At 45.0% G+C, this 18,602-nt stretch overlaps 1 protein-coding gene across 3 annotated transcripts in view; it reads right to left on the bottom strand.

The window, feature by feature from the left end:
- Window positions 1–2,217: 2,217 nt before the first annotated feature.
- The window catches only part of LOC143144453 (agrin), a 772,831-nt gene continuing 756,446 nt past the window's right edge, over window positions 2,218–18,602 (bottom strand). For all 3 annotated transcript variants that reach the window (XM_076306867.1, XM_076306868.1, XM_076306869.1), the window contains 11 exons: window positions 11,710–11,904; window positions 9,864–10,037; window positions 8,657–8,996; window positions 7,372–7,599; window positions 5,235–5,824; window positions 4,427–4,838; window positions 4,037–4,290; window positions 3,844–3,937; window positions 3,549–3,656; window positions 2,932–3,106; window positions 2,218–2,511 (listed from right to left, as the gene is read on the bottom strand). In XM_076306867.1, the coding sequence (XP_076162982.1) occupies window positions 2,254–2,511; window positions 2,932–3,106; window positions 3,549–3,656; window positions 3,844–3,937; window positions 4,037–4,290; window positions 4,427–4,838; window positions 5,235–5,824; window positions 7,372–7,599; window positions 8,657–8,996; window positions 9,864–10,037; window positions 11,710–11,904 (2,828 nt within the window). In that variant the 3' untranslated portion in view covers window positions 2,218–2,253. The remainder of the gene's footprint in view (window positions 2,512–2,931; window positions 3,107–3,548; window positions 3,657–3,843; window positions 3,938–4,036; window positions 4,291–4,426; window positions 4,839–5,234; window positions 5,825–7,371; window positions 7,600–8,656; window positions 8,997–9,863; window positions 10,038–11,709; window positions 11,905–18,602) is intronic.

The following is an 18,602-nucleotide window of genomic DNA, read 5'->3' as shown; positions in this document are numbered from 1 at the left end:
AAAACGTGAACTTCGGTTTCAATCGTCGAAACAATTTTCTCGTTCAAATTTTATCATTCGGAATATTGTGTATTACGGAGCTCGATATCGGCTTAATGAAACAGCTCCGATATTTCGCGCAGGTGGTTGAATTACACGATTTGGTAATTCGTTACGAGAATTTAATTAAAATTTGGCTTCACCGCGCGATAAATACGCACCGCGCGCGTTTAATTGTTTCAAGCTTCAGCGTACGCTCGAATTCAAGTTCAACGTTTCACGATCGAAGCATCGATGGGAATATCGTCGGTCACCTTGGCACGGACGATCCTGTATCGTGTAATACTCTTGCAACGATACGTCGGTGAACGTTGCTCGGCAGATTTTCGCAAACGCTCGAACTCGAGAACGAAAACATCAAAGATCGTTGGGATCGGGAAACGATTCGACGCCCATTCGTAACGCGTCCTTGTTCTCGTCAATATCAGTCCGTTTACATTTGAATCGAACACGGTGTTCCGTGAACCCTGTATCGCGAAGAAATGACCAACATATCCGCGGAATATTGTACGCGTGTTAAGTGCGCGCGGATTGTCGAACGGAAGTGAAGTGTCTTCGAGGTGATCTCGGATTGTCCTCGATTTGCCTCGTGTATGATTGAAATGCAACAGGACATCGTTTGACGGATACAATCATCGTATTACCCTACGTAGAATTTAACCGCAGTGTCCATTACATGGAATGTAATCTGCATATTGGTATGTATAATATTTTATATTTATATTTATATATATATATTTATATATATATATAATATATATCTATTCCTTTGCGCATTTGTAAAAAGCCTTGCCTGCCTAGAAACAACGTTGTACGGTGTATCTGTTTCCGTATATATTACCACGCGCGTTGCGTGTTCTGTGTAGGTACATGTATACATTTTTGTGTGTGTGTACGTGTACGTGTACGTGTACTTTATTCTGGTATTTTTCCATTTTTGTTTTTTTCTCGCTACTGGCATAAATCAACAAGTCCTTTAAAATACATTCCTCTATTCTGATAATCCACGATCGTTAAATCTCTCTACCGAAACACTCAAACATAACACCGATTTATCGTTTTGTTTTGTTTTCTCTTCTTCTGCTTCTTCTTCTTCTTCTTCTTCCTCCTCTTCTTCTTCTTCTTCTTCTTCGTCTTCATCGTCGTCATCATCCTCTTCTCTTCGCTGTTTCCCTCTCGTCGCGGTTCCCCGCACTTGCGCGTTATTCCCACGTCCATTATTTTTTTTTCTTTTTTTTGTAGTCAGTCTTGGCATCGTAAAACATTTATAGGTGCTTCGATATATTAACTTACAGAGTAACGGCTAACGATTATTGATAAGTTTCCCCGCCCCTAACCCGTCCCCCTCTGTAACGCGTTCGTTTTTCTATTCTCAAGCTTCCATCACCCTCCAACCCTCAACCCTACGCGTCTCGTCGTAATTTTCGCCTCGATATCGTGACATGCTTCCTCTCTCTCACCCCGGTCCCCTAACCCCCCATTTTCCCCACCCTCCCGTCTCCCATGTTATACGTATACGCGTTAAATTGATACATATATATATCCCATATATGTATATTAATCTCGTCACCTTAAAAATATATTATTGTCCTTCGATGAGAACGTAGCATTGAACGCGACGCTTCTTCCTCTTGCTTATGCCCTCTCTCCTTGCACTTCGTTTCCCGATGAAAACGTTTGCGTTTCTCTGTCTCGTTCTCTCTCTCTCTCTCTCTCTCGTTCTTTCTCTCGTTCACGCGCTCTTTCTCGCTCTCTCTTTCTCTCTCGCTATCTGTCTCTACGCTATTCGAACGAAAAAATAAATATAGGAGTTTAGCCGAGCTGCATCGTTGGATCCGCGGGTTCACGATCCGTTTCCACGCGGCACGATCATCGTCGTTCCCTCGGGTACGGCTTTGGCAGGAATCACGTGTCTCGTTTGCGGCATCGGCTCCGATTCCATCCGCCATATTGTTTCCGGTAGAGCCCCGATCCGACCGTGACCGAAGCCTCCGTGTCCCGTTTCGGTTTCCTCCGCTCGGAAACGAACACCTTCCGAACGAGACTTCCCCCCGTAGGACGTCTCCGGGGTGGTCGGTTTCTCTCTGTATTGTTTTTCGTCTTCCATTTTCGTTTCGGCCGATGCTAACTGTTCGTGGACAAAGGCGTCGTCCATTCGACGAGCGTGGCCGGGGGCGACGTCACGATGACGATCGTCGTATCCGGGGTTCGTTATCATACGTCGTTGTCGTGACAGTGCTCGATCTTCCGCCTGGCGAGCTGAAGCCGCCGTTTGTCCACCACGAAGTCCGTCACGCAGCCCCTGACGCCGCTGTGGCCCGGTTTACCACCGACGAACAGCTTGCCGTTAGTCGTCAACAGCGTGGTCTCCGTCGATATCTTCACCGGGGGGAAGTCGTCGATCTGTATCATCGATGCTTTTCGTCTTCTCGAGGCTCTGATGTGGTGGAACACACCGTCGTCCACGTGTTCCTGAAACGCAACATTCATGGGTCAATCGTTCCTCGGAATTGCGGACAGCCGGAAACACAAGCCGAATCTTTTGTGCACGGAGTCGAAAAAAGGAATGTGGACGGAGTGGGAATACTGATAGATGTTTATGTTGTATTCTGGTCAGATTATACCTTGTATGATAATCGATACACGATAGTGTACCTTATAGCAGATACAAGGTATAACAGTGTACTTAAAGACAATAGGAATACTCGTTACTTCTTCCTGATTTCTTTCACTCCTTACACATGGGATTCGGTTTATTTTTCTGGGTAGACTGCTAGGGATGATTCTTTGAAAACATCGATCTCTCGTTGGTAAACTCAACGACCGAGATTATTCCAAAAGGATGTACACTGCGGGGTGTTTCGAGTTCTTTTAAAAATTGTAAGTACAAACCCTGCTTATCAAGGATATCTGTTCGTTTCGGCTCTTGTGGGTGAGCACCACTTGGCCACCGTGCAACGAGAGCATAAGGTGTTCGACTTTTCCTCTTCCGATCCAGGCGATGAGACCCTCCGAGTGAGTCGTTCTCAGTTTCAGCTCGAACTTGTTCGACTGTTGCCCCCGGCGCCTAAAAATATCGTTCAATGTGACATCCGTTTGTTGCGCGAATCGTTTCAACATCGATCTACGGTGCCATGGGACAAGGACATTACACATACAGGCAAGCATGACACCCAAGTGAAAAACAAAGCCATAAACATCGTCCCTTCAAACCTGTTATCGCGCTTTCGTCGTTTTTTATCGTTTCTCTCGGATCTTCCTCGAGCATCGACGCAACGAAACAGGACTTCGAACGAAGTCAAACGATCGTTTTGGCAATACCTGAAACGTTCTCGATAAACATTCGGAGAACGTTGCCCCTCGAAGTTTCAGCGGCCAGGCTTGAAGGGTTCGTCACGGACAATTCTCTACTCCAAAGTAATCGGGATCGTACGCGTGATATACATGGACACATGGAACACGATCTCCCTCAAACGAGTACACCACAGCTATTCTTCCTAGAAACTTACTCCGTGTAATCGTAACTCTCGTAATCGTAGTCGACGTCCTCCTCCAAGTCGTAGTCGGAGTAGGACTCCTCAAAGTACTCGCCGAGGGTAGTGTTAGTCGAGTTAGTACTAGTTGGTGTTACATAATCAGAAGGTTAGTGATACTTTTTTCGTAAGGATCTAGTCGGTCTACCGTTACTAATTTTATTGGACAGCCTAACGTGGTGCCCCTAATCGAGGAATACCTCAAGAGGTGTGCTGCAGTGATCTAAGAGATATACGACGGAACTGTTTCGATTTGTCTGTTCGGTTTTACCTTCTTCCGTTGCGGTGCCTAAATTGCAAGTAGTTGTTGCCCTTGAAGCGTACCGGTCTCTCCAGTATCTCCGGTGACACATCGTAGCCCATGACTGAAACGACGGAAGCTCCTTGTAACGATTCCAATTTAATTTTTAACGGGTAACGTGTCGCAACTGCCGGCCCGTTCGATCGAAGAGGAAGCAACTTACAAAATTCGCAATGCAGACCATCGTAATCGTTGGCGCACTTGCACAGATAGCTGTTGAGAAGGGGTAAACACACTCCTCCGTTCTGACAAGGATTCTCGTTGCTGGGGCACGGCAGACCATCGTAAATGTCCGTGTTGTGTTGGGTGACGTTCACCGCTAGATTCTGATAAGTCTTCCCGTTCACCATCAATCTTTGCACAGCTCCCACCAATCCGATCCAGGCACCGGCCAAACGATGTACCTCTCGCCAATGTCTGCGAACAACGACACGTTGATTCATCCCGATATTCGTTCGAGTGATCTCGGTTATACCGAACCGGATAACTTCGATCGCGTAGGATTCGTAGGTGACGATTTTTCGAGATTTTTCGATCGATCGAAGAAACGTACTTAACACCACCAACGTAGAGCGGCATTTCCAGGTTCAGTTCCATAAACGGGCTCCCAGACAGTCCTCTTGCGACCGTTCCGTCGTCCAATTGGAGGACACCCTCCCTGCCGAGTCTGCTGATTCGTACGCAATGCCAGGTGTCCAGAGTGACCGGATCCGGGGAGGTGATGTTGGCGATACCGCTCCCAAGATTGAATCTGAACACCAGCCGACCGTGGACCAGGTTCAGACTGATAAAGTCCCCGCGTCCGTTGTTCAATTGACCGTTGTAGAGCAACAGGCCGTCGTTCGCCCGAGTGAGGAACCACAGCTCGATGGAGAACGCTTTCGCCACATCCTCCAGACACGGGAGCTCGAGGAAACCGTCCTTGGACATTTCGGGTATCAGCAACTCCGTCAACTCGGCGTCAACTGTAAACGATCGAACAGGTTTAGAAGTGTTCCGTAGGAGTTCACGAGTCGTGAGGTCGTTCAACCCTCTCTACCGTGTACTCGTGCAGTTTCTGAACCGCCTTGTAAATGTGTTTCGGTGACGTTTACAATTTTGTTGCACTTTATTGAAAAAAACACCAGCGAGTACTCTCGGAACGTGTATCAATCTCTGACAAAACCGTTGCACCGAAAAGTACTACGGTTTCTTTAGAAAAAATGACTGAAAAAGTGTTATTTTTGCCCAGAAGGAGACACTCTGGTGTTTGGTGCGTACATTCGATCTTTTTATAAATCTTTTTATAAATGTATTTCTATTTATAATATCACGTTCTCACGGAGTAGATTTTCATCGATTCTGAACAGTGGTTTACTCACGAATCTCGCAGTGTTCCCCGGTCCTGCCCGGTGGACACTTGCAAACGTAACCACCCTGAGGAAGAATGTCGCAGGTGGCACCGTGTTGGCACGGTTCCCCGATACAAGGGTCCAGTGACTCCTGACAGTTCCTGCCGGTGAACTGGGGAGGGCAGATGCACCTGTAACCAGGCGGTTCGTACTTCTCGACGGCGTAGCTCCCGTGCTCGTAATTGTTGTTCTCGTAATCGACGTCGTAATCGTAATCGCGTTTCCTCGCGTTCTTCTTCGGTTTTCGTTGATCGATCGAAGCGCAATGGGACCCCTTGCACCGCACGATGTTCACACCGGTCTTGTTACGATTCTTCCCGCGTTTCTGCATACGTCTGCACTCGCGACCATCGCAGAGATCCTCCTCGAAGATCGGCTGACACGTGGCCCCGTTCTGACACGGTAGGTTCGCGCACGCGTTCTCACCGCACTCCTTCACGCGATAGGTCTCCAGGACGTCCTTGTTGTGGCCCACGTGGAGATCGACGAAGTTACTATTGATCTTCAGTTTCTGAATGCACCCGAGGAAACCGTGACTGGTGCCGATGTTCTCGTAAACCCTGAGAGGGGAAACGTGGATTACAAAGTAGTAAGGGAAGTGGTCTGCAATCGAAGTGCAAGTCGAGAAACCACACTTTAAAATAGCATGCAATCGAATCGAAGTGTAAATCGAGAAGCCACACTTTAAAATAGTATGCAATCGAATCGAAGTGTAAGTCGAGAAATCATATTTTGAAATAGTCCACAATCGAATCGAAGTACAAGTCGAGAAACCACACTTTGAAATAATAGTCCACAATCGAATCGAAGTACAAGTCGAGAAACCACACTTTGAAATAGTCCACAATCGAATCGAAGTATAAGTCGAAAAACCACACTGAAATAATATGCAATCGAATCGAAGTGTAAGTCGAGAAATTATATTTTGAAATAGTCCACAATCGAATGGAAGTGTAAGTCGAGAAATCATATTTTGAAATAGTCCGCAATCGAATCAAAGTGAAAGTGGAGAAACCACACCTTAAAATAGTCCGCAATCGAATCAAAGTGCAAGTCGAGAAACCACACTTTAAAATAGTATGGAATCGAATCGAAGTGCAAGTTGAGAAACTACACTTTAAAATAGTATGCAATCGAATCGAAGTGTAAGTCGAGAAATCATATTTTGAAATAGTCCACAATCGAATCGAAGTACAAGTCGAGAAACCACACTTTGAAGTAGTCCACAATCGAATCGAAGTACAAGTCGAGAAACCACACTTTGAAATAGTCCACAATCGAATCGAAGTGCGAATCGAAAAACCACGTTTCGAAACCCTCGAGAAAACAGCTTCTCGCGCTCCGTGAACTCGAGAAGCACCTACCCGATCGAAAATTGTTAACTTTGGATCACTGCCGTTCTTCGTTCCATTCATCGATTCACTTACTCGATGAAAGGAATTTTTTAATTCCGAAGAGAAGACGGGTCGATTGAAATTCGATTCCACCGAAGTTCAATTACAATAATTCTCTTATAGTTCGTTAATTTGAAGACATCTAGGTAGAATGTAACCTCTCTTTATCGAGGATATCTCGCGTATTTTATACCGGAGGACATTCTTCATCTGAAAATTTGTGACAACTCGTTCATTTTCTCCTTGGTAGAGGGGCACTCAAAAATGATAAGTGAAAGATACGTTACATTTTGCAAATCAATTTTCAAAATCGATTCTCGACACTGCAACGCTATCCTTTCGTAACAGAGGACCTCCTACCTAAACCCTTGGAGTTGGTCGGGTCAAAGTGACTCCTAGATTCAAACTCGTCTAATTGTTCCTCGCGAACACTGTACAACGATACAGGATGCTTCGCGACAAGTGGATAATATTTCAAGATTAAATATTAATTGTTCCTCGCGAACACTGTACAACGATACACGATGCTTCTTGACAAGTGGATAATATTTCAAGACCCGGTCGACTATTTAAAAACACCGAAGAAGTTCGTATCGACCTATCGTCCTATTCGATTCCGTTTACGAGTTTATCTCGATACAGAGTTGATCCCAAATGAACGAGTTTCGTCGCAGAAAAATGATCGATTCCGAAGAGAAAGTTCAAGTACTCACTTGGAGTAATTCGTCGGCATATTCCCGATGAACGTGTTCTGGTTCAGGTCCAACGTCTTCAGCATCCCCTGGCTCTGACCAGCTACACCGTCGCCGTCGTTGAAAATTAGGATGCCGTCCTTGTGGAATCTCTCGGCCGCCACGCGATGGAACGTTTTCATAGTGACTCTCTCGGAGGAGGTAAGAATCACCGGTCCGTTTCCCAAATTGTACCGAAACTGCACGAGCCTGTAAAAGAAATTGTAGAGGGACATTCGGAAGAACGTAAAGGTGCACGAAAGCTTTCAAGGGAATTAGCGGGCCCTGGTCCGATGACGTTCTCCGATCGAACACGGTTGAATTAAATTACCCCTCGAAATTAACCCCTTACACAGCGGTGTCCTACATACCGAGTTCTTCCTTTTATTTTCCCGAAGAATCTCGAGACACTTTGGTAATTTGTACAAAGTTTCGTCCAAGAGTGATGGTACAATTTTACTTCGCGCGGATCAATCACTTCTCTATCCAAATGGAGTTTTCCAAAATGGAGAATATATAATTTAATAAAATGTTTGTACATTCTAAAAAAATCGTGTTTCGTTTCCACAAAAAAAAAAAAACGAAATGAATTTCTGAACAACCCAATATATTCCATGTCGCTTAAACGACAATAAACGAGTAACTTTTCGATCATTTTTCAAATATTTTTGAGATCATTTGCGCAGCAAGGGGTTAGAATAATTCTTCGACGTCGTTGGATTATTAACCACCCGCGCTCGAGTTAACTCGGGGACAAAATATTGAGTTGTTCGAAAAGTCATTTCCTTTTTTTTTAGTGAAAATAAAACACAATTTTTTAAAAATTGTATAAACATTTTATCAAATTACGAGGTGTAGATATAATGGGTTGCTCGATAAGTTTCGTCGTTCGATAAGAAGTGGAGGTACTCGTACATATACTCCATTTTGGAAAACGAAATGACTTTCCGAGTAACCCAACAGCTACCGTGTAGTCTATTTTTAACGAAACCGCCACCGATCGAAATAAAAGTTAAAATTCGTTCAATTTCTCGTAGCGAAAGAAGAAACGAGAACGCATGAGAGCGCACAAGAAGGTACGAATATGTTTTGCACGAGTCTGGAAAGTAGACCATCGAAGAGAGTCCTCTCCGAGGTCGAAGCGGTTAATTTCCCCCGTGTTGCCCCATGATTCAATTTATCGGGAGGCAGTGGTTGGCCACGTGTCGCAGCTCGCCCGTTAATTCCGTGTGTTCGTTGAGAGTTCGCGGGATAACAAGTACGTTACCCGTCGACGATGGCCAACGAGACGAAATCCCCGGTCCCGTTGCTCTTCTGTTGGCTGTAAAGTATAATCCCGTTGTCGGCGTACGTCTTGAACTCGACCTCGATGCTGAACCTGTGGTAAGCCTTCAGTCTGTTCATCCTTACGTAGCTCTTGCCATCGAACGACGGCACTTCGTAATCCCTTTTGTTGATCTCCTCGTCGCATAATAGCCCGGTGTAATTCGGCCGGCACATGCAAACGAACGTGCCGCTGGGCAGGTCGAGGCACGTCGATGTCGCGTGACAGGGGTACGACAGGCAGGCACGAAATTCTTCGGTCGGTGTAACTGGCACGTAATTAGCTGGGGACAGGTTAATTAGATTCGTTCGTTCAACGTTCTTCGAAGGATTCGAGGAACACGGAATCGTTCGAGCCCGGGGAAGATCCACGCGTTTCGTTGGTTCCGGAAACGGTGGAAACTTTCTTTGGTGTGTTTGCGACCCGATTGTCGTACAATGGTGAAGTACCAGACGATTCGGACGTGTCCATATTTCGGGGACCGAATCCACGATTTCGAGTAAGTGCGAAACGTGCTGCGAACGTCTCGAATGAAATTTCGCGCGCGGGAAACTCGCGTCGAGTTTCGAATCAATTTCACATTTGAAACTAAACGTTGTTTGTGTACCCCTTTCGTTTAGAATATCGTGGGAGACTCGTGGTGAAGAAACCGGGTCGAACGGTGAGAACCATGAGTGAATCTTGTCCATGTTACGTTGAAATGTATTTTCTTGAAAGTATCAGAAAGAAACTCTTGTTTAATATCTTCGAGAAGAAAATTTAGCGAGAAGATTGAGAGTCGTGACCGATATTGTCGATTATGACATCGAAACTTAGATAATAGGGCAAGGGGTTAACAACCGCTTCACCGATTGCGTGACAAAAATATAAAAGTTAGCCATCGTTGCAGACAAGTGGTACAAAACAGAAGGATTTGATCGTGATATCTAAAACAAACTGTCCACTATCCGCCTCTATGAATATTTGTGCGAACAAAACGACGAATTAGACGAGGTGTGCAAAGTTTCAACCGAATCCGTGACCGGAGTGTATTGTTCTTGGTTTCGTTTCAGGTGTTCGATCGAAACCGTCCGACTCGATACGATCCGTGATTCCTTTCGGAGGTAAACTTCTCAGCTGGGTACGGTACATAAAATATTCAATCGTTTACCGAAGCACTCTTGTCGGTCGCTGGTCTCCGCGTATCCGTTTGAGCAGATGCAGCCACCGTTGGAGCATTCGCTATTGGGTATGGTGCAATCCTTGTCGTCGGCGCAGAGGTCACCCAGCAACGCTGTGACCACGCGTATCGTTGCTGGGGTCGGTCGGTACGCGGCCGCCACACCTGGAAAATAGAAGAGGGCTGTGAATCGATGTCCACGGGGCTGTTTCCCTCCTTATAGGTGGGGGAGGGTGAGGGTACAGGGGACCCACTTCCGACTGAACATCGTTCGGAACGTTATCGATCCGATCGGCGACGTCCAGCCGATCCAGAATTAACCGCAAAGCGGATTTAGAGCGGACGATTCAAAGCGACGAGGCGACACACGCACACCAACGCACGCGTACAATCCGCTGTCACGATCCGGCTGCTATTTCGAACTATTAATTGCGCCACGCTGAGAATGTTATCGCGAACGAATTACGTAGCGCCGGTTATTAGAGAAGCTAACGTTTTCAACGGAACGTGTCCCGTGTCTGTTCCGTGGGCTCGGTACGGTGGCACGTACACGGTGCCTCGAACGAAAGACGATGCAACCGTGATTTTAATTTCACCGAGGACGTTCCCGGAAACCGAAACCGAAACCGGATGTATCTCGCGAACAAGTAACGGCTGATTCGGCCCCCCGAATCGCGAATTTCACGTAACACGGATCTTGAATTTTCGAACAATTCTCCGAAACGATTTTCTTCGAATTTAACGACCGTTATGTAGATTTTTTAACGTATGATTTTTGAAACGGGTGTCGAATCGGAATGGGAAGTTCAAGAGAAAATTAATTGTAAATATGCGAGTGAGAATTTTTTTAAACAGTTTTCTTGGGACTTAACGACCGTAGTGCAAGTCTTCTTAAATTATAATTTTTTGAAAAAGGTGTTGAATCGAAATGGGAAGTGGAAGAGAAAATAAATTGTAATCATGCGCGTGAGAATTTTTTTAAACAGTTTTCTTGGGACTTAACGACCATAGTGCAAGTCTTCTTAAATTATAATTTTTTGAAAAGGGTGTCGGATCGGAATGGGAACTCGAAGAGATAATTAATTGTAAATACGCGAGTGAGAATTTTTTAAAACAGTTTTCTTGGGACTTAACGACCGTAGTGTAAGTCTTCTTAAATTATAATTTTTTGAGACTGGTGTCAGATCGGAATGGGAACTCGAAGAGAAAATAAATTGTAAATACGCGCGTGAGAATTTTTTAAAACACTTTTCTTGGGACTTAACGACCGTAGTGTGTCTTCTTAAGTTATAATTTTTTGAAAAGGGTGTCGGATCGAAATGGGAACTCTAAGAGAAAAGAAACTAAATACTCGCGTAGGAATTTTTCAAAACGCATTCATCGTCTTCAATAAACAACCGTACCGTAGTATTCCCGATTCTTTCTAATCTTCCCAACTTTTCACGCGTTGAAAACATTTCTCTTCGTCGTCAACAACTGTGACGTAAGAAGTTCTTTTTTTTCCTTTGTAAGTTTCACGATTATTCGCACCGATTAACAAAACGTAGCCGAAGTAACCGTGAACGAAATGTTGATGCGATCAGTTTTAGCGATGAGTGTGTTAAACATTGCGCGATAAATATATTACATTCGAAGCAGACAGACGTCGAAGGTGATTGCGTATTAAGGGTGCACGATTATTTAGAATAGTAAACAGAACGAGGGAGGTTATTTCCCGGTTTCATTTAGTAAAATGTCTTTGCGTGTGCTAAAATTATCCAGCTCCGGGGGGATTGGACGAAATGTTCCGTGAAAATGGGCGGGAGCGGAATGGAAACGGGGGTTGGCTGGTTTTTACCGTGCTTCAAATTGTCTCTGTCGATCGTGATGGTTTCTTGATTCGCTCGGTGGGTGTAATAATAGCGTGGATCCGGTTCTGGCACCAGCAAGTGCCTGGTAGATTTTGATAACGGAGAAATGGCGGCTGCTGGCTGGGTGTATTGCACCGCCGTGTACCTTTTAACGGGGAAGTCCGTGTTCACCATGGGATCGTCTGAAAATTTCCGGAAATTCCAACATTCTGCAGCCATTCGAGAATGCAACGAAAGAACGAGGGGCGTAGAAGGGGGAGTGGAGGCGCCCGTTGTTTCGAGCGGACTTAAAACTATTTAAACGATGGTGCTCTAACGAACCGCGTTTACAAACGAGCAGCGAATCATAACGTTTCGGTATGTAAATGCGTTTCCTTTATTCTTTATACAGAACCAACATTATTCTACGCCGGTTTTTTCTTTTTATATTTTCCACCCTTTTCTTCGTTCACATCGACCCACGGGAAAAGAAAAATTCCACCCACACGCTCGGGCTTCTTCACCGACCGGACCATTCTTAACGATTCCTGAATTTTTACCGTTTTCGTGTGTTTTAAATTATAATTAAATCAGTTGGCTCGCGTTCTTCGAACGCTCGTGCTCGTTCGTCGACTCTCCCGACGCGGTGTGCCCACAGAACCGAAAGGAATAAAAAATTAAAATAAACTACGAGATCCAGGGTAACCAATATTTTATACCTTTGTGAAAATAGAAAGTAAGCGCGGCAGGACCGAAGAGAGAGAGAGAGAGAGAGCTATTCTCGTGTTTTCCGAGTTAATTCAACGACGTACGAAAATAGAGGGCGGGTTTTAAATCATAATTTTGCTGGTTGCGAATTTGTTCAAAAAATACAGCATGTCGAAGTTCGAGAGTTTTGCCTATTTTCGCACAAAACGGGCCGTACGAATGAATTTTTATCCTCGAAATTATCAATCGTATTTTCTTGTTTCCATCCAGGAAGATCGACCTTTTTGGAATAAATTTTTTTATAACGATCGCTTTTTCGCAAATGTCGGTGCTAAAAATTTCAATAGATGTTCGACCTGCTTGTTCGAAGCTTTCTCTATAAAATATCTCATATATACATATACTAGAATACATTTCGAATTATTCGAGCTATTCAAATATTTATCGAATTTGCTAGAATTCTCCGAATACTATTCGAATTACCAGAGTTTACTCAAGCTACTTGAATACTTATCGAATTCACCATAGTTCTCCGAATACTTTTCGAATTACCAAAATTTACTCGAACTACTTGAATACTTATCGAATTCACCATACTTCTCCGAATACTTTTCGAATTACCAGACTTTACTTGAGCTACTTGAATACTTATCGAATCCACCATACTTCTCCGAATACTTTCCGAATTACCAAAATTTACTCAAACTACTTGAATACTTATCGAATCCATCATACTTCTCCGAATACTTTCCGAATTACCAAAATTTACTCAAACTACTTGAATACTTATCGAATCCATCATACTTCGAATACTTTTCGAATTATCAAAATTTACTCGAACTACTTGAATACTTCTCGAATCCACCATACTTCTCCGAATACTTTCCGAATTATCCAATTTTACTCGAACTACTTCAACATCTATCGAATTATCGAAACGATCGAGCTACTCGGAACCGATACTCGAGTAAACTCGGTTTCCTCCGAGTCAATATAGTCCCGTTTCCTCGAGTCGTCACGATCGCGCGAATGTTTCGAGTATTCGATCCCCTCCTCGACGTTTTAACGTTTTAATCACGTAGCGAATTTCTATCCCCGTTCCCCGTCCCAGTTGTCGCGGCAACGATAGGAAATCGTAGCCCCGCGCAAAAGAGAATCTCCCGTCGTGGTGCGGTGCAGGTTGGTGTGGGGTGTGCGGAACAGCGGACGAGGTGCGTTGCAATTTCTCTAAATAATGAGAATCGAAAAGCTAATTCTATCGGAGGCGGTAACGCGGCACCGGTAACAGGAGTTGGAGACGGCTTGATGGGATTTTAATTACTTTCCAATTGCAGCGTTGCTTCCTATTATTTCACATCGACGACTTCCGCTGCGCGCTACTTTTTCCTTCGTTTTCTTTTCAATTTTTTTTTTCCTTCCTTTTTTCTACCCCTTTCCCTCCCCGAGGCGCTCCAACTGTTGTACTTCTCCCCCACTTCCTCGTTTCTTCGAGCCTCGCGCCACCCCGTACTCGTGCACTCTATCGGTCCCGTCGTATTCGCGTATTTCTCTCGATATAATCGACTCGTTTATCGACTGCGGGACAATCCGACAACGAAACTTTTCCCTCGCCTCTGTCCCCATTGAAAATATTTTCCGCTCTGGAAATCGGTGAAGACCGGGGGCTGGCTCGTTGGCCGTGCGGGAGCGAACACGAGCCACGGAGAGAAAGACAGAGCGCAGGGGGAATGGATTTAGTCAATTTAAGAGTTCGCCGATTGGCGCAGAAGAGACTCTGACGGGAAATACGAGTTGACATTTACGAACCGAGGGAATTTCTTTCTCGACTCGCTTTGTCGATTGGCCTTTTCATCGGGGGCTCGTTGTTCCATTATTTCATTCTCTTCCTGTTTATTTTACAAAGAGTGCCGGAATAACGTCGGGGCTGCCGAGGGAACGAGGAGAGCGGATAGACGTTAGTCACCGTGTATTTATTCGTCGAAAGCGGAAAATTTTAACGAAGTCGCCGGTTCAAATGCGCGAACGGTGTTGCCGTTACTTTTCGGTTTTACTTTCGTCTCTCCAATCTTCCACCGTTCCGGGGCTTCCACCACGTGAAATTATTAATCTCTCTCGAGTAACTTGGAAAGAGATACGCGACCGAATTTGCGAACATCGATCGAGCAGCGCTCGACGATATCGTTGCGACGATACGGGTGGTAATTTTTTATCCGGTGTTCGATACTCTTACGAATCTCGGAGAGAAACGTTTCGAAAAAGTATACTCGGTGTCTCGTTAAAAGTTCCATACGGAACGAAACTGAACATCGAATTACGTTACACGGTACAATTGTCGCGAAAATTGTTCGTCGAAGTGAGCGACAACTAGATACGATTATGGAAGAAATTGTATTAAAAGAAACTCGAGCTTCGGAAAAATAACGAAGAGTTTCCGGAGCATAAACGCGGAGCTGTTATATATCTTACTTAATTCCACGTTATATACGTATAACGTTGAAAAATATTAACGCATTATGAGAAATAATATCCTTTGCAAATACCACTGAGCCAGCGGTTCTTTCGTTACGCAACTTTCCACGGTGTTATTTTTCCACGCTCGAAACCCTTAACCGGCTCCGTTCTCCGTTTTCGACCCCACGCGTTCCGAAAACCACCCCTCTCAATTTTATATTCACTCCGCGACCGAAACTGTCTCCGTAAGCAATATATCGATTCGTAAATCAGAATCTCTCGTTTTCCCGAAACGTAGCAGAAATCCCCGTGAAAATCGTCTCCCCTCGCGTTATTTACGATCTTTGAAGCGACGTCACCCGTATTGTTCCATCGGTTTTTCGCTGCGTCGTCCACGGTAGAGGGACTCGCGACGATAATGTAACCTGCTACGCGGAGATCTTAAATCGATGACGAATTACACGTACTCTAGCGAAGAAGATGGAAATCATCGAAACGGAACGAGATCGAGCGAAAACGAGCGACGACTAAAAGGCAATGGCGTAGACACGGACCCAGAATGCTAATACAGTATTCTAATATAGTATTCAGATACTGATCTTCAGGGAAAGAAAAAAGTTTCTTTACATTTTGTAATGCAATCTCGATGAATTCTACGTAATAATAATCGTCGTCGAGAAAAAGTATGACGATTCGGTAAAATTCGGTAAAATATAGTATTCTAATATAGTATTCAGGTACTGATCTTCAGGGAAAGAAAAAAGTTTCTCTACATTTTGTAATGCAATCTCGATGAATTCTACGTAATAATAATCGTCGTCGAGAAAAAGTATGACGATTCGGTAAAATGTTCTCATTCGTTCGTTCTACATAATCCGCAAGTTGTTTTCGCGTACTGATCGTTTCATTCGACTTTGAATAATTTTTCCATCACGTTCACGGTAAACAATCGTGGATTTACAATTTCGTAAATGCACTGTAAATTTTCTTACGCGATAAGATCCACGGTTTTGTATAGTCTCCGTTATTTTGCATAGTCTTCGATGCAAATACGAAGATTCTACTCCTATGCAAGAAACATACGAACACCGAGGATCTCTGGTGGTGATTGGGCGCAGCGAGGGCCTAGTATTGGCCCTCTGTCGTTCAGTTCGCGGATACTTGGCAATTTAAGATGTCGGTAGATACGCGAGGGATACTAGACACTGTTCAGGGTCCTGCGCTCGAGCGTGGTGCGTGACTCGAAAAAAAGGAAGGGGCGCGAGAAGGGGAAGCGGAAGGGGGTCGGTTCGCAAGCTCGGAGTAATCTGATTTATGTTTGACTCCGCGGGACGGGTCCCGAGAAGAAGAAGAAGAAGAAGAAGAAGAAGAAGAAGAAGAACTTCTTAAGAGATTGACTTCCAGCGACCGAGAGGACCAGACGCGGTCGGGGGTAGCTGTCGAAGGGGCTGAGCAATCGAAAATAAGGGGTGAAAGGTTACGGAACCGGCGAGAGACTTTAATAGATTCCGACGTTTCGTTCCGCGAACTTTGTCACCGGCTGCGGAATACTTTTGAACGCGGGTGCAGCTGGGGACGTCTCCTTTCGCACGAGTTTCCACCCGAAACTACCCCTCCGAACACCAACCCCTTGCACGATTCGACGCGTAATCCGATTCGATGAGTCAATCGATCACGCGTGGCTCCCGAGTCGAGGTGGAAGGATTTCACTGGGATTTACATCCGCGTTGTTGTAACGAGTTATGCGAGGGGGAGGGGGTGGTGGTGAGTGGTGGGGGGTGTGGAGGGTATTGGAAACGGTGCCCGAAAAAATTTGAGGGCGCGTACAGGCGCGATCGTGAGCTTGTAACTGGACTCGCATCGATCGCTTCGTAAATATTGATTTCGGTCGAAAAAACCGACACGACCCGACCGACTGTCGTATTGTTCGCGAGGTTACAATTTCTCGATCGTTCGCGGACGTTTCGGGTTTCGGGCATTCGTTAAAAGCGAGTCGATTCTTCTGTCGCGAAACAGTTGCGGTGCGCTCGGGCTGCGAAAGTCGCGTTTTTCAACGAGAGAATAGTAGAGGAATGGTAGAAGGATGGTAGAAGGATGGTTGAAGAATCGTAGAAGAATCGTAGAAGAATCGTAGAAGAATGGTTGAAGAATTGTAGAAGAATCGTAGAAGAATCGTAGAAGAATGGTAGAAGAATCGTAGAAGAATCGTAGAAGATCGTAAAAGAATCGTAGAAGAATTGTAGAAGAATCGTAAAAGAATCGTAGAAGAATTCTAGAAAAATTGTAGAAGGATCGTAGAAGAATCATAGAAGAATCGTAGGAGAATTGTAGAAGAATTCTACAAGAATCGTAGAAGAATCGTAGAAGAATCGTAGAAGAATCGTAGAAGAATCGTAGAAGAATCGTAAAAGAATCGTAGAAGAATTCTAGAAGAATCGTAGAAGAATTGTAGAAGAATTGTTGTAGAATAGTAGGAAAATCGTAGAAAAATTCTAGAAGAATCGTAGAAGAATTGTAGAAGAATTGTAGAAGAATAGTAGAAGAATTGTAGAAGAATAGTAGAAGAATAGTAGAAAAATGGTAGAATTCCGGGGGAGGAGAGACGAAAAGAAAAATTCGTTGGCAGGGGAGTGGGTAGCTCGACATTATTTCCATTACCTCGTTATTACCTCTCTTATGAGCGGGCGGTCCGAGTCTGGATGAAATTTCGCGAGTTCGTTTGGAAATTTCATTAACAACTTTCCAAGACAAATCGCCGTGGCGCGGATTCGAGATTTTAAAAACTACTTTGAAACGAATGACGGACGCAGAGAGCGGAGCGGAGCGGTGGTGGTGGTGGTGGTGGTGGTGGTGGTGGCCGATCCGAAAACTTTTTGCCCCGGATAAGTTCCCTCGTCCCTGGGAACTCGCGGAGACTGATTGGAAAGCTATGCAAAGGAAATTCTTTAGCTCGGGTCGCTCGACAGATTTATCGGAGCAGGCTCTCGATTCGTTCGGCTCGACACCGACTGGAATCTCCCGTTGGTGAATTTACGACGGATAACGCTATCAAAAAGCAGTCGGTACAACGTTTCGTTCCAAGTTCGATGGTTAGGGGAGCTCTCGCTCCGCGCGGACTAATTTATTTTGACGGGCGGACACCGCTGCTTAATGGTCACACGGCTCGGAGACGTTTTGGTTACCGTTTTCTTAAGGTCTCGATGTTAAGTTCCGGCCGGGCATATCTCACTGGGACCACTTAAGACGAGACTTCGCTCGGAAGTCGACGGTGATTTAGTTAAATCCACCTTCGGCGCTTAGTTTCGCGAGTTAACGTCACCAACTTTCCTGGGAATTTACCTACGAGTGAGACACCGGGTTACTTGCCACGGTTGGGGGGAGCGAGACGAAGAAAATCCCACCAATCGGCGCTCGAGTCCAACCGGATCTTTCGTATTGTTCGATTCCGTGACCTCGTTCGCGAGAAGACGTTAAGGCAGACTCGACGACCTCGTCCTTCGATCGTCGCTCAGGTGGTCGGGACAAAGATGGCCGCCACGGGGTGTATCGCGATCGAGGAACACGCGTTCGTGGACACGAGGTACGTTTCGGTTTATATTTTTCACGGATCGCTATTTTTATATTTGTACCCTTTCGATTTTTTACAAACGATTAACGTCGTCGAATCGAGGAAGCTTACGAAGAATTGCATCTCGTGAGATATAAAAACACGTAAAGTATTTCAACAAAATTGCCACAATCT

Source organism: Ptiloglossa arizonensis, chromosome 3, assembly GCF_051014685.1.
Source record: "Ptiloglossa arizonensis isolate GNS036 chromosome 3, iyPtiAriz1_principal, whole genome shotgun sequence".
NCBI classification, from domain to species: Eukaryota; Metazoa; Arthropoda; class Insecta; order Hymenoptera; family Colletidae; genus Ptiloglossa; species Ptiloglossa arizonensis.
The sequence above is the reverse complement of the archived record's forward strand: the minus strand, read 5'-3'. Positions and strand labels throughout refer to the sequence as shown.